At 40.1% G+C, this 13,622-nt stretch overlaps 1 protein-coding gene across 1 annotated transcript in view; it reads left to right on the top strand.

Annotated features, from left to right (window-relative positions):
- COL4A3 (collagen type IV alpha 3 chain) overlaps positions 1-13,622 on the top strand; it is a 133,620-nt gene that overhangs the window by 72,861 nt on the left and 47,137 nt on the right. The window contains exons 11-21 of the mRNA XM_027119737.1: positions 46-81; positions 1,812-1,853; positions 2,062-2,139; positions 4,283-4,345; positions 4,720-4,779; positions 5,968-6,012; positions 6,287-6,340; positions 7,298-7,339; positions 9,357-9,441; positions 10,875-10,910; positions 12,529-12,693. Coding sequence (XP_026975538.1) covers positions 46-81; positions 1,812-1,853; positions 2,062-2,139; positions 4,283-4,345; positions 4,720-4,779; positions 5,968-6,012; positions 6,287-6,340; positions 7,298-7,339; positions 9,357-9,441; positions 10,875-10,910; positions 12,529-12,693 — 706 coding nt within the window. The remainder of the gene's footprint in view (positions 1-45; positions 82-1,811; positions 1,854-2,061; positions 2,140-4,282; positions 4,346-4,719; positions 4,780-5,967; positions 6,013-6,286; positions 6,341-7,297; positions 7,340-9,356; positions 9,442-10,874; positions 10,911-12,528; positions 12,694-13,622) is intronic.

The following is a 13,622-nucleotide window of genomic DNA, read 5'->3' as shown; positions in this document are numbered from 1 at the left end:
CTTGATTCATTACCTGCTGTAATTTTAACTGGTGGATTTTTCTAGGGCTTTCCAGGAACCATGGGACCTCCAGGACCTAAGGTAGATGACAATTCGTATGTTGTGTCAGCCAGAACATCCTAACCGATCTAAAAGCCAAACTCAGTCTGATTCCACATGTGGGTCACTGCTGGGCACCCCTCTGGAACTCACAAGGATTCCCAGCAGGGAAGTAAGCATGGCTAGCAGCTCTGCACCTCCTACATCCCTTCTCCCTGCACTTCAGTAACTTGATCTCTGATACAAAGCGTCTTCATTCAATTATAAGGAGTTCCTCATCAGGAAAAGGGCAAGGACTCCTACTCTTTATGTTTCCCGCAACACTTTACCTTATATATTTTTTTACTGGGCTGCTTCCCAAAGCTAACCTGTTTTTATACTAGTAAATAAAAATGACTATTCATGGACTCATTAAGCACAGTCCTGCATTTCTTTCTATTACAAAGGCCAACTGTTAGTATGGGGGAGGAAAAAAACCTTTTCTTCTATCTTCTTAGGTTCAGTGAGTGGGTTAACTGTAGGAAGAAAGTTTGATTTCATATGCATGTGGAGACCCCACAGAAATGAAATAAAAAACCCCAAAGAGGCAGTCAAACCCAGAGGCTTGTATACCATTTTAACAAAGGGTGATAAATTTGTGGAGGAGTGACAGGACAAAGGAACAGGGTTTTGAGCTTCAAGGGGCAGTAGATTGTGGAAAGGTCAATATATGGGGGAAACTAACGGAAGATAAGTGTTATTTCAGTAAAGTTTGTTTATGCAGACTTAAGTGTGTGTTGTCTCCAGTGATGACTTGTCTTCTCTTCCTGGTACAGGAGAGGGGAGGGTGACACCTTCACAAAGGGAAATTTAGGCCCTGTCTTGAGGCAGATGGGGGAGAACAAGGAACTTTTTCTGCATTTGCTGTTTCTCACTTGCCTTCAGCTCAAAATAATTCTTCTGCCAAAGTGGTATATTTTGGGGTGGCATATTCTGATCCCCTTCATTATTTTAAGTAAGAAAATGTTGAGCAAGGCTGAGCCCCACCAGGAAATTACTTACTATCAGATAGCCTTTGTGTGTAGGGTACTTGCCAAGGTGCTTTCACATTTATTGTTTCATTGATGTGTGTACACACACACACACACACACACACACACACACGTGCACACACATACATACCCTGTGAGATGAATAGGTTCAGGTTAAGTGCTTTTCTCTACAGCCTGTGGCCTACTTGGGGGAAAATCTGCAAACTCAAGAGCAGAAAAGCAAAGACACATTGGTTGAAATGATAGATTACTGAAGAGAGATGATTCACAGACTTATCTCATGTCACTAACTTACTAGTGAAGTCAGGTTGCTTGAATTCTATTCTTAGTTCTCTATTAAGTTTTGAATTTCAGAATCCTGAAGATCAGCTACACATCCCTCTTATTTTTAAGATGCGGAAACTAGGGCATCAGGAAGTTACCAGCCAGAGGAAGCAAAATTGGCTGGTGACTGAGCCAGAAAAATGTCCTCCGAGCTGGGCTCCTTCCCCTGGCCCACACCATCTCGTTATCACTTGCCCTTTTAAGTAAACCCCTTAAGCTTTCTGCCCTTCAAGATCTCTACTTTTAAAAGAAACATGTTGCCACTCCACTCCAAGAAACAGCTAAAATAACTTTCACGATACTAACATTACAGTTAAAATATAAATGTTCAATTATAAACATTGAACCTTAATGGGTTTAGACTATACATTCATGTTCATTTTTAAAAAAATAATTTGGTTTTGTGTTTTCTTACAGGGTCACATGGGCGATAACGTGATAGGACAAAAAGGAGAACGGGTAATTTAAATTCTGTGGTTTATCTGTGGGCAAGATATTTTAAGTTCCCTAGCAATCAACTTACACAATTGATTCACTAAGTCACACTGAAACGAAAGTATTTCCTGTGTCTCAGGTTTCATTTGCTTTATCTTCCTAGGTAAGAACTAAAGAGGAAATGTAGATCTCTCAAGCTTAGTTTTTTATTCCTGAGTGTATTTGTCTTTAGGGTATGAAAGGATTAACAGGACCGCCGGGACCACCAGGAACAGTTATCGTGACACTAACCGGCCTGGTTAACAGAACGGTAACTCTTCAATTTTATTATCAAGGTTGCGCCTTCCCCTTTCTAGGATGAGGTCCTTTGATCCCTTACCTCTTTTATAAGCTCTGTCACCTAAGCCCAGCTCAGCCAACTGGGCTTTTATTCCTTCTCCATCTTTTACTCGAAAACTAGAAAACATGAAATGGGGAAGGTACAAGGCAAGCCACTCCCAACATTCTTGAAGGAAGAGCCTAGATCTAATTTTGCTAACCCATTATCCCCATCCCTCTCCTTGTTGCTAACATAGGGTGGGTATATGGTGAGTATTTTTGAATAAACAGTAGCAAAATGTTGTGTGTGGCTCTGATGCAATTGGATAGCAATGACCTAAAGATAAGGGTAGAGCAGTATCATAATCAAATGGAACATTTTTACCCTGCCGTCATAACCCCAAGGCAATGTGGCCCCCACTCCTCTCCAAGGACACTGTGACTCGTTATTTTGACATTATCACGTGCTTTTTGCTCCCACACTGGGGTAGCTAGAAGGACCAGAGGATGGAATTGAATCAGATGCTCAGAAGAAGTGCATCACAACATCATACACCAATCCTAGACACCAGGTTGATCCTGGAATGTCTGGGAAGGGGAATGGGGAGTGAGGAGGAAGCTAACAATTTTCTTGTGGATTAACTAAGAAATAAACATAAATCATCCTTCTCCTTTAAACTTAATGATTAACTGTTTTTAATAATAGCTTGATTGCAATATAATTCACATACCATGATTTTCACCCTTTTAAAGAATAAAATTCATGGGTTTTAATTATAATTAACTTTTAACCGCATTATTGAGATATAATTCACATGCCATAAAATTCACTTATATAGTGTACAATTCAGTGGCTATTAGTATATCCATAGAGTTGTGCAGCTATAACCATGTGCAATTTTAGAACATTTTCATCACCCCAGAAGAAATCCCTTAATCATCTCTTTCCAATATAATTAATTTTTAATGATAGAAATTATCAAAACAAAACTAGAAGAGTTAAAACAGAACATGGTGAAGTTTTATATGGCCAAAATAATAACTCTCATTGAAGACTGGAAAAAAATTGGCTGAGGAGAATAACTGAACTTTTCAGAATTAATCAACAAAAGTATATTTAATAAAGTCTAAAGCTCTATTGGCTGAAAATTGATGGGAAAAAATCTTATTTTGACAAAAGCAAGATCTGGAAGATTTGACCCAGGGGACAAAATTGAGTTATTTCTAAAAATGATGCCCTCAGGAGGATACTCACATTGGGAAAAAATTGCTTTTGAAAATTATATTTTCACAATATATGAATAAAATGTGATAAGGGCAAAACAAACCTAATTAATGAATCCAATCCTCCTAACATTTACTCAGAAAATAGTTGATCTCAGTGAAAATAATTTCAGTATATTAAAAATGAAAGTAAACTACATTAGAAATGATCTGGGCTTCCCTGGTGGCACAGTGGTTGAGAGTCCGCCTGCCAGTGCAGGGGACGCGGGTTCGTGCCCCGGTCCGGGAAGATCCCACATGCCGCAGAGCAGCTGGGCCCATGAGCCATGGCCGCTAAGCCTGCGCATCTGGAGCCTATGCTCCGCAACGGGAGAGGCCACAACGGTGAGAGGCCCGCGTACCGCCAAAAAAAAAAATAAAAAATAAAAAAAATAATAAAAAAAAGAAATGATCTAATTGTGCTTATAGAAAACTGATTCAAGAATTAAATTAGTTTAATACAGTTTGATCTAAAGGATACTTTCATTTTTTAAAGAAAAAAGAAAAGGTTATAAAAAGGATATATTGTACAGCACAGGGAATAGAGCCGATATTTTATAGTAACTATAAAAGGAGTATAAAAATCTTGAATCACTACATTGTACACCTGAAACTAATATAATATTGTAAATCAGCTATACATCAGTTTAAAAAATAAATAAAATATAGCACACAAAAAGTTTGTATATTGTTTCAGGGGGTTCCCAGGTATAAAATTCAAAATGTGAAAATTGATAATGTGGTGTGTTAACAGGAGGTATATAAGTAGCTTTAAAATCCAATCCATTGAACAGATAGAGGACTTTTGCAAGTATAGTCAATAATATCTTGTTTGATCTGTTTGTAATGACCTTAACTTGTTTTTGTGACAGGACCTCAAGGGGGAGAAGGGAGACCAGGGAGCCATGGGCCAGTCTGGACGCCCTGGACCCTCAGTAGGTCACTAAGAATCATGTTGTTCCCTTGAAACAAAAAGTAGAACCTTAGAGCATATTTTGATGTATGATCTACCTTTAAATCTTAATATTAGCTGAAGCACAGTAGTAGTTTACCGCAGAGATCGTAAATACTAGAATTATTTTATGGCCGCTTCTGGCTGAAATCCCTGCACTGTTTTACATGTACCCAATGGCACCCATCTTACGATTTATCTCCAGCATCTGTTTTTAAATTAATATTCATAAATAAGATGTCCTTCTTAGATAACCCACCATTTCAAAAATTTTAACAGAAGGGAAAAGTTAATAAAAATCAATGTAAGTCAAAAATCAATAATTTACAAAACTTGACCTAACTCTCATTAATACAGGGGCCACCTGGAGAATCTTACGGATCAGAAAAAGGTGCTCCTGGAGAACCAGGCCCGCAGGTGAGTTTGGAAATTCAGTGTCATGGGCAACCTAAATTAGTCAGTACTCAGGACTCTTGAGGTCGTGAATATAAGGTGCTTAACTCAAACTAGCTTAGATTTTCTAAACTTTTTTTAAAAATTTGGGAGTTAGAATTTATTTGTTCAAGTATCTGAGAAGTTCAAGGTTAAAACAAGCTTCAAGCGGGCTTCCCTGGTGGCGCAGTGGTTGAGAGTCCGCCTGCCGATGCAGGGGACAGGGTTCGTGCCCCGGTCCGGGAAGATCCCACATGCCGCGGAGCGGCTGGGCCCGTGAGCCATGGCCGCTGAGCCTGCGCGTCCAGAGCCTGTGCTCCGCAACGGGAGAGGCCAAAACAGGGGGGGCCCCCGGACCAAAAAAAAAAAAAAAAAAAAAACAAGCTTCAAGGACTTCTGAACCTGAAATGAAATGGGCAGGACTCTGTCCATTTCACTTCTGCTCCTCTCTGTGTATCAGCCTCATCCTCTTCTTTGACAAACGATCTTCATCCATATAGGGGGTGATGGGTAAAAAAAGAGGAGAATGTAGAAGTAACAGAGGCTCACTCTCCCACCCAGCTCTATTTTGCAAATATTTAAACATATATTGTTTAAAAACTCTAAAAATTATACGCTGGGAAAATATTTTTTTCTAAGAAAAAATATTCAACTAATACGATTTTTAATTTTATCATATCATTTATTATTTTATCATAATAGTTAATCCCAAAAGCCCTGTCTGTTTGAATGCTGCAAAATACCTTTTATACATATATTTAAATATAGGCACATCTGGAGTTCAGGGAATTGCCAACACCGCAAATGAATAGACTGTGAACGCCTCCCTCTTTCTGGATTTTCCTGTTCGATTCTCTGTTCAGTGCTTCCTTGATTTTCCTTCTAAGCTTTGATGGGTAGTGTTAACTCTAGTTTAAGCTTAGCTCTTAATATCCTCTCCTTTTTCCAGTGACCCTCCCTAATTTCCCATACTGACTGGCTTCTGCCTTCCCTGGCAAGAGAAAGTCATCACCTGTTCTGTGGTTAATAGTTTTTCCTTTTAATAAGTGGGGGAAACCTCAGTCAGGCTTACTTGCCTAAGGTCAAGAGATGATCATATCATTTAATTTTTCATGTTTATTAAAATTACCCATATTTATTAAGTTACGTGTTCTTGTTTTGCTTTTGTTTTAGGGAAAGCCTGGAAAAGATGGTGCCCCCGGTTTCCCTGGCACTGAGGTAAAGACGTGACGTGGCCCATTAATATAGTGAAAGTGTCGGTCCTATTAGACAAAGAAGGGTTTTTGAGAGTCACTAAGTAGTTTTAAGCAAACAAAAAGCATATAGCTTTTAAAAATTATGTTTGAGAATCATAGTGTTACACCCTCACTGTGGAGAGAGGTCATCTGAGCACATTTTTTTTCCCGAAAGGAGTTTAAAGCATTTTGCTTCCTACAGAAGAGATTGATTATCAATGTGTCTTCTGACCTACGCACTTTACTGTTCTCCGTAGGGAGCCAAAGGCAGCAAGGGTTTCCCTGGGTTAAGGGGCGAAGATGGCATCAAGGTAATTCCCTTCCTAACATCTATCTTCAGCTTTTTTAACTGGTTGGGTTTGGTCACCCTTTCCCCGCACGTCCTGAAACTCGGTACAAGGAATTGCAATTAGAGCTCACTAAAACATCTTAGCATATTTGTTAAGAAGAAACAAGAGATGTGGCAACTATATTTGAACACTTGAAGGGGAAAGATGTTACACCTGTCCTGTGTAGTAGAAGCTGACTTAGGACGAGTGAGATTTCATCTCACTCTCAGCTGAGATTTGAGATTTCAGCTCAAATCTCAGCTGAGATTTCAGCTCCCCGAGGAAGAAGCTGGAAAGGACCTGCGATTGGAGGAAGTTTCAGGTCATAGGAGGTCAAGGGTAGGCTGGTCCCCGTGAGTCTCAACCTGGGTCACGATGTACTGAAAGGTCATCATCAGTTAACTGTGGACCGTATTCCACATCATTGTTTCTGACAACACGTTACAGATATTTTCAAATAGTTTTCATATGTAGGTATATATGCAGATTCAAGATTATTATCCTGTGTTAATATCACTTCCAGTAGAATTCTGGAATGCCTTCCTGAGTAGATAAGAAAGGAGTTTGATTATAGCTGGGACACCGGGAATTGCCTACAACCCACGGCCTGGTTTCTCTGTGCCTCTAGTCTGGGTGGGAACAGGAGAGCACGCAATGATGCAAACATCCTTCGAAGGGCGTGATGTGGAAGAAACCTAGAGAACAAGAGCCACTTCTTCCAGACCTTGTAGATAAGATTCTTGACTCAGATAATGGCCCTCCAGGAAGATAATCACAAGTAGTATCCCTTTCATGTTAACTTGGTTTGTACATTTCATAGAAATAACATCAATTTTTAGCATAGATTTGTTTAACTGTGCATTTTGGTTTCTAAGGATACCTAACATGTAAATACTTTTGATTAATGTGCTCATAATTTCTAACTGTCTTTCAACATAGGGGTGGAAAGGAGACATGGGCCCTCCAGGATTTCGTGGTCCAGTAAGTGTAATTAAAGACCATTTTAAGGTCATGTTTGATCAAGTCTTTCAAAATATCAAGGAAATTTTGAATCATTGTCTCTTATTGACTGCTATGATAGAGATTACAGTATTTACCTTTTTATCAAACCGGGGCAAAAAAAATAGCTGTTGTCATTATTTGTCCATTTCATAATGGACAAGTATTTTTCTTTGGTCCTACTTGGTCCCTGGAATGCACTGGCCATGCCCATCCTGGGCTATAGAGAAGAAAACCTTTGTCTAATCAGGCCTGGCCCAAGGTAAGTAATCCCTTGCCCTTAAGTAGGGCAGGAAGGCAGCAGAGGAGGACAGCATGGGCAGCAGGGTGGCCATCTCCAGCTGGGCCCCATTAAGACAGCCCTGCACTGTGAGGCAGCAGAAGTTCAGCCCTGGGTTTAATACAGGACCAGCAAAAACCAATGACCCCAGCCCATGCTCCTTAGTGGCAGGCTGTGTCCTCCCCTCCCCGGCGTGAACATGGATTTGATGTCTGTCAGCTCCTGACTGCAGGGTGGCTACATTTTATACAGTGACTCTGCAGCTTAAGGAGATGAGTGCAAAAGACCCAGGCTCTGAGGTCTGGCCTCTTCCTTTCCTGCCTCAAAAGACAGTGGTTCTCACATTCAGTGTGACTGTGCAGGTGTGACAGAAAGCTCCTCCATGGTGGCAAAGGAGTCACTGGGGGAGTGTGTGTGCGTGTTGTTACAAACGCAGTTCTCAGACCCTTCAGGCTAAGTAAGTCAACTCAGTAACCGGAGGAGGGTCCCAGAAATCAGCCTCTTTACACTACAAGCAAATGATTCAGATGGCAAGTAGTCCCAAGATACTTTTAAGGGGTTGCTGGGAAAATAAAAGAGGCTATTCTGTGAAAGTACTTACGTGGAAGGTACTCACATGTCTTTATGGATTTTATGATGGAGGAGATTATTACATTATTAGTACTATGATTAGTAGTAATTCTTTTTTGTGATTTTATACTGCTTAACCACAAAGCTCTAGTTACCTGTTCTTTAAACAAGTCAGTGAACTAATTGGCCCCAGGCAGCGTATGAAAAAACTAAGTTTTTAAAAAACTTTTATACTTCCATCTTCTTTCTATCTTCTTTTCTCATGCTCAATACCACATAACTCTGCAGCTTCTGCTAACTTCAGAGGAAGTTCTGCTTTGGAAGTAGATGGTTAAGGAGACCAGCAGTAGGTCCACTGATCACTTCAGAAATACGTAATAGTCGGGCTTCCCTGGTGGCGCAGTGGTTGGGAGTCCGCCTGCCGATGCGGGGGACGCAGGTTTGTGCCCCGGTCCGGGAGGATCCCACGTGCCACGGAGCTGCTGGGCCCGTGGGCCGTGGCCGCTGAGCCTGCGTGTCTGGAGCCTGTGCTCCGCAACGGGAGAGGCCGCAGCAGTGAGAGGCCCGCGTACAGCAAAAAAAAAAAAAAAAAGAAATACGTAATAGTCCTGAGTCCTTGGACTGAGGAAACCTTTGTCTGAAGGTCAACAGTGTCCTGAAATTTAAAGAAACAATCAATAAAGTATTCTTGATGTGTAGGTCCCAATATACTTTGAAATAAATTTAGTCCTCAGGACAAGCATTTTTAAAAAGTGAAATAGAATAGAATAAAAAATATCAGAGTTGATCATATGTTGTAAGAAGTCACTATTTTGTGAAACTTTAATTTCTGTATACATATTCACACATATATAGTTATGTATATGTATATTGAAATGTGTATATGTGATTTGGGCCACATCATAAAATGTATTTCTAATTGAAAGCCCATGAAATATATGATATCATGATACCAGATTAACTTTTATTTTTAAATGTATCCATCCCATATACTTAACTGCCATATCCTTCTAACACATAAACCTATGGATTCAGGGAAATAAGGAAACTATCATAGTAGCCAAAAAAGAAGGAATTGAAGTAATTGCATTTGGCGAGCTGTCCATAAATAGCTGTCTTTTTTCTTTATTAATTTCTTTCTCCTTTAAGACAGAATATTATGATGCGTACCAGGAAAAGGGAGATGAAGGAATTCCAGGCCCACCAGGGCCCAAGGGAGCTCCTGGCCCACAGGGTGAGAAGAAATTTCTTCCTAAAGCATTTGCTGATCATTCCATGTCTGTCTTTCAAGGCAAAATGTATAGCATGTGTTTACAGACCCAGAATTGGCAAGAGGAGAAGGGAGGTCTCCTAATGTTCATAGGTGGTGATATTTTTTGGTGTTTCCTAATTTTCATAAGAAAATTCCATAGGTGGTATACAGTAGAAGGTAACTGAATTATCTTTATGTAGGAAAGCATAACGTTGAAGTCTGGTAGGAAGACACAAACATGGCTGGAGAGAAGGAGGTGGGAGTGTCTGAAACCAGCAATCTCAGTGGGATACAAAAGAGAAAATGGAGTCCCTGAAAAGCTATAATTTGAGCAAATCCACACAAATAGTGACAAGAAGGAACTGAAGTCCTGGTTTTCTGACTTCCAGCGTCATGAATTAAAGTCACATTTACTTACGTTCTATCCCTTTTGATAGATTGCAAAGATCTGGCTAATAGCTCTTATCTCTTACTACACATTAAAATCCCCAGGAACTGCTAAATAAGAACCATGTCCAGGTCCCATCCCTGTGGTTCTGATTTAATTGCCTGGAGGAGGGCCCTGGATACTGGCAGATCGTTAAAGCTCCCCAGATTAATTCTAACCTGCAACAGGATTAAGAACCACTGATCTAGGAAAATTATTGATATAAATAAGATTTCAAAGAAGAATTTTACTTAAGAGGGGTAGAAGTCTCAGTGTACTTAAACAAATGGACAGATAAGTATTAGACATAGATTTTTAAAAATCTGATATGCTTACTATAAATCACTCATATACATCAAAGAATTAGAGCCCTACGCAGTGTTACAGCTATAAGCGATCTGAGACGGATCCAGACCAAACTCATATTCTTGACGATTCCAGCTATTTAATATTCTGGCATCTGAATCATCCCAGCAAAATACCAAACACAGAGCAGACTCTTAGGAAGTGTCTTGCTGAATTATTTGAAGATGATAAAGTAGCATGATTTACTTTTTTAAAAAAATTGAAGTATAGTTGATTTACGATATTATATTGGTTTCAGGTGTACAACATAGTGATTCAATATTTTTGTAGATTATACTCCATGTAAAGTTATTACAAAAAATGGCTATATTTCTCTCTGCTGTACCATATATCCTTGCTGCTTATTTATTTTATACAGAGTAGCTCATGTCCCTTATCCCCTACCCCTGTCTCTCTTCCCTCCCCCTTTTTGAGTGCTAGACATCTAAGATGAACTTAGTTTCTTCTTTACAGTTTGTTTAAATGAGTGAAGTTTTCTCATATTTACCTCTGTGAGAGTGGAGAAAAAGTATGAAAAATGTATTATTATATTATTATTATATCGTCATCCAAGATTTCAGTAACGGGGGGGAGGGGATATTTACATCTTTGTAAACAATTAATTGCTATTATGTATTCACAGGTCCCAGTGGTCCCCCTGGAGCCCCTGGAAGTCCTGGTACGTACATGTTTCTCAGGATACCAATAGACACGCTATTAAGTGGAAAACACACTGCTCTCTAGTGAGTCTACAGTATTTACATAAGACAAATGTTTCATTCATTGATATACAAGTGTTTCCAACTTCTTAATAGTTAACTTTGTGACCTGCAGGGGAAAAGGAAGTGGAAACTGGGAAACTGACACAAAGTAATAGAGAAATGCTCTTTTTTACTTCTCAGTAGTTTTAACTAAGTGTAAGACAGTAACTTCAGTGTAAGGAGCTGAAGGCTTGAAACTCAGAAGAGGCACAGAGCTAGAAAAACAATTAATTTTATGGCAACTAGGTTGCTTAAAATGATAGTTTTCATAGTGTATCCCAAGTTGCCTAAAGACACATAGAGTACAGCTGTTGTGTAAAGTTTTAATTTTAAAAATATATTGTTTGTGGTACATAGACAATTCTGTGAAGTGGAGAAAATATCCGTGAGTCATTTGAGTGGTTGCCTCTTGAGAGAGGAAGAATAGGATCAAGGATGGTTAAAGGTCAATCACCGTAGCCTCAGTTATAACTGTCGTACCGTAATGTGTCATTTTGTAAAGGAGACAAAACTAAGAACAAAATAGCAAAGATTTGGTAAGCCCTGCCATTGACTGTATTTTTCTCTGTACTATGCTGTATATTTAAACTATTTCATAATTTTGAAAATGAATTAAAATTAAACAGACTGAAGGACTACATGTATATTATAATCCTATTGCAAAAGAAAAAGATCAGTGGATAAATATTATGTGTTCTTGCATATGCGTGGAAAAATATATGCCAAACTCTTAACAGCAGGTATTTCTTGAAGTCGAAATGATGCAAAAGGGGATTTTAAAGGTCTGACCAAATATTAAGAAAGACTTCCTTCCAAGTAATGAATAGAATGGTTTTAAAAGCCAGCAAGTGAAAATTAAAAAGCTCTAAAACAGATGTCAATCCGAAGGATTATTAGCCTTTAGGCCAAAATCTTCAAGCTCAATAATTAGAAATAATCGGATATTACCCCCACTGGTTTCTCAGCAGAGATTCTTAACTATGAGGCAGAGATTTGAGACTGCCCTTCTCACATCCGGGTCATTTTAGAAGGGACAGAAGAAGGGGGTTTTGCATCACCTGGCATGGCTTCTGCCCCAGGAGATGCCTGACTCCCCCAGGGTACCCTTTAATATAACTAAGACGATTGGCAAGAAAAAAGTCCAATTACAATTTTCTCTCTTTCTCACTGGAGACCCTGAAAGATAGGCATCTTTTAGTCTCTAATAAAAAGAATTTATAAAATAACATATACTGAAGAATTTCTCCTGAAGTCCTTTTGAATCAAGAGACTACAGTGCATCCCAACCTCTGTTTCAGCCCCTTGTAATAAGTCACATAAATTATCTTCTTGAAATGGAATGGTCTGAGCTCTGCTGTATTGTGATAGTTTAACAAGGCCACAGATAAGGGACATCAGATAATTCACTTTTATATGCTCTATATACTTTTCAATTGTACAACTTTTATAAGAATATATCACTTTTTGCAATTGAAAAACAAATGTATATTAATCAGGGAAACATCTAAAAAACAATAAATGATTATTTTCTCCAAGGGTCATCAAGGCCTGGCCTCCAAGGAGCCCCTGGAGTACCAGGAGCAAAAGGAAGTAAAGGCGAGCGAGGACCCCCAGGAAAGAGCGCAGTGGGGCTTCCCGGGTCCCCTGGCTGTCCTGGTTCACCAGGCCCTACAGGGTTGCCAGGACCTCCAGGACCACCAGGTAAAGATGCCCTTTTGCGTACGTTGCCCGGTGACAGAGAAGTGCCCATCGGGGGCGATGAACCTTACACGCAGCTTGGCCATCAGTGTGGACCGTAGGAGTTATGTTTCCACTGGAGTTTCATTTTATTAACTATCTGTGGAAGCAGCTACGGTGGCAGGGCTACTTTGCAAGCGCAGCCCAGTGTTAGCCTGAGTTCCCACAGAGGGTGGAGCAGGAAACAGGAACAAGGGGAGAGAAGCAGGGAAGGAATGACCATTATCAAGTTGGCCTAGGCCAAGCGCAACTGCTCATTCAGTCCCTGGAGACTATCTTCCAAGAAGCTGTATAACTTCGTCTCAGGATAATCTTTCCTGGGGAGACAAAGAGGCAAGAATTTCCCCACCAGACCCTATTTCGCATGGGTCAAAGTTGTGCGCCACAGGACGGGACTAACACCCTACCATCCCCATCCACGTCCCCCCACAGACACACACTTCCAGGCTGTGTTGGCATGGCTCCTGGGGCGTCCTGGGGCTTGTCATCAGCAGGGGAGCCCCAGGACAGGAGGCTAGAGGTGTGCAACATGGACCAAAGCAAGATGCTGCCAGGAAAAGTGGGTCAGAAACCACAGAGCTGCAGCCCAGAGGCTCTGAAGCGGTACCTGGAAGTTCTGATGAAGTTATCCTTTTCTCTCCACCCCCTGATAGAGCCACTTAGCATTCTGTATGTGGCTGATAGGGATATAGAACCTCAGGAACATACAGATCGCTCTATATATTTTTACATGCCTTTCCTGGCAGGTTCCTGGGAGGTCTTGTGTTTTATACCCAACCCTCCTACTAGCCTTAAGAATCTTCCATGCATCAGTGATATTTTTAAGAAAGGAGGAAACATTATTTATAGACAATATAATAATAAACATAGAAAATTAAAAAGAATAATCTGGA

Source organism: Aethalodelphis obliquidens, unplaced genomic scaffold, assembly GCF_003676395.1.
Source record: "Aethalodelphis obliquidens isolate GAN/ISIS:26980383/991018 unplaced genomic scaffold, ASM367639v1 scaffold2, whole genome shotgun sequence".
Classification (NCBI taxonomy): domain Eukaryota; kingdom Metazoa; phylum Chordata; class Mammalia; order Artiodactyla; family Delphinidae; genus Aethalodelphis; species Aethalodelphis obliquidens.
This window is presented reverse-complemented; position numbering and strand designations above follow the sequence as displayed.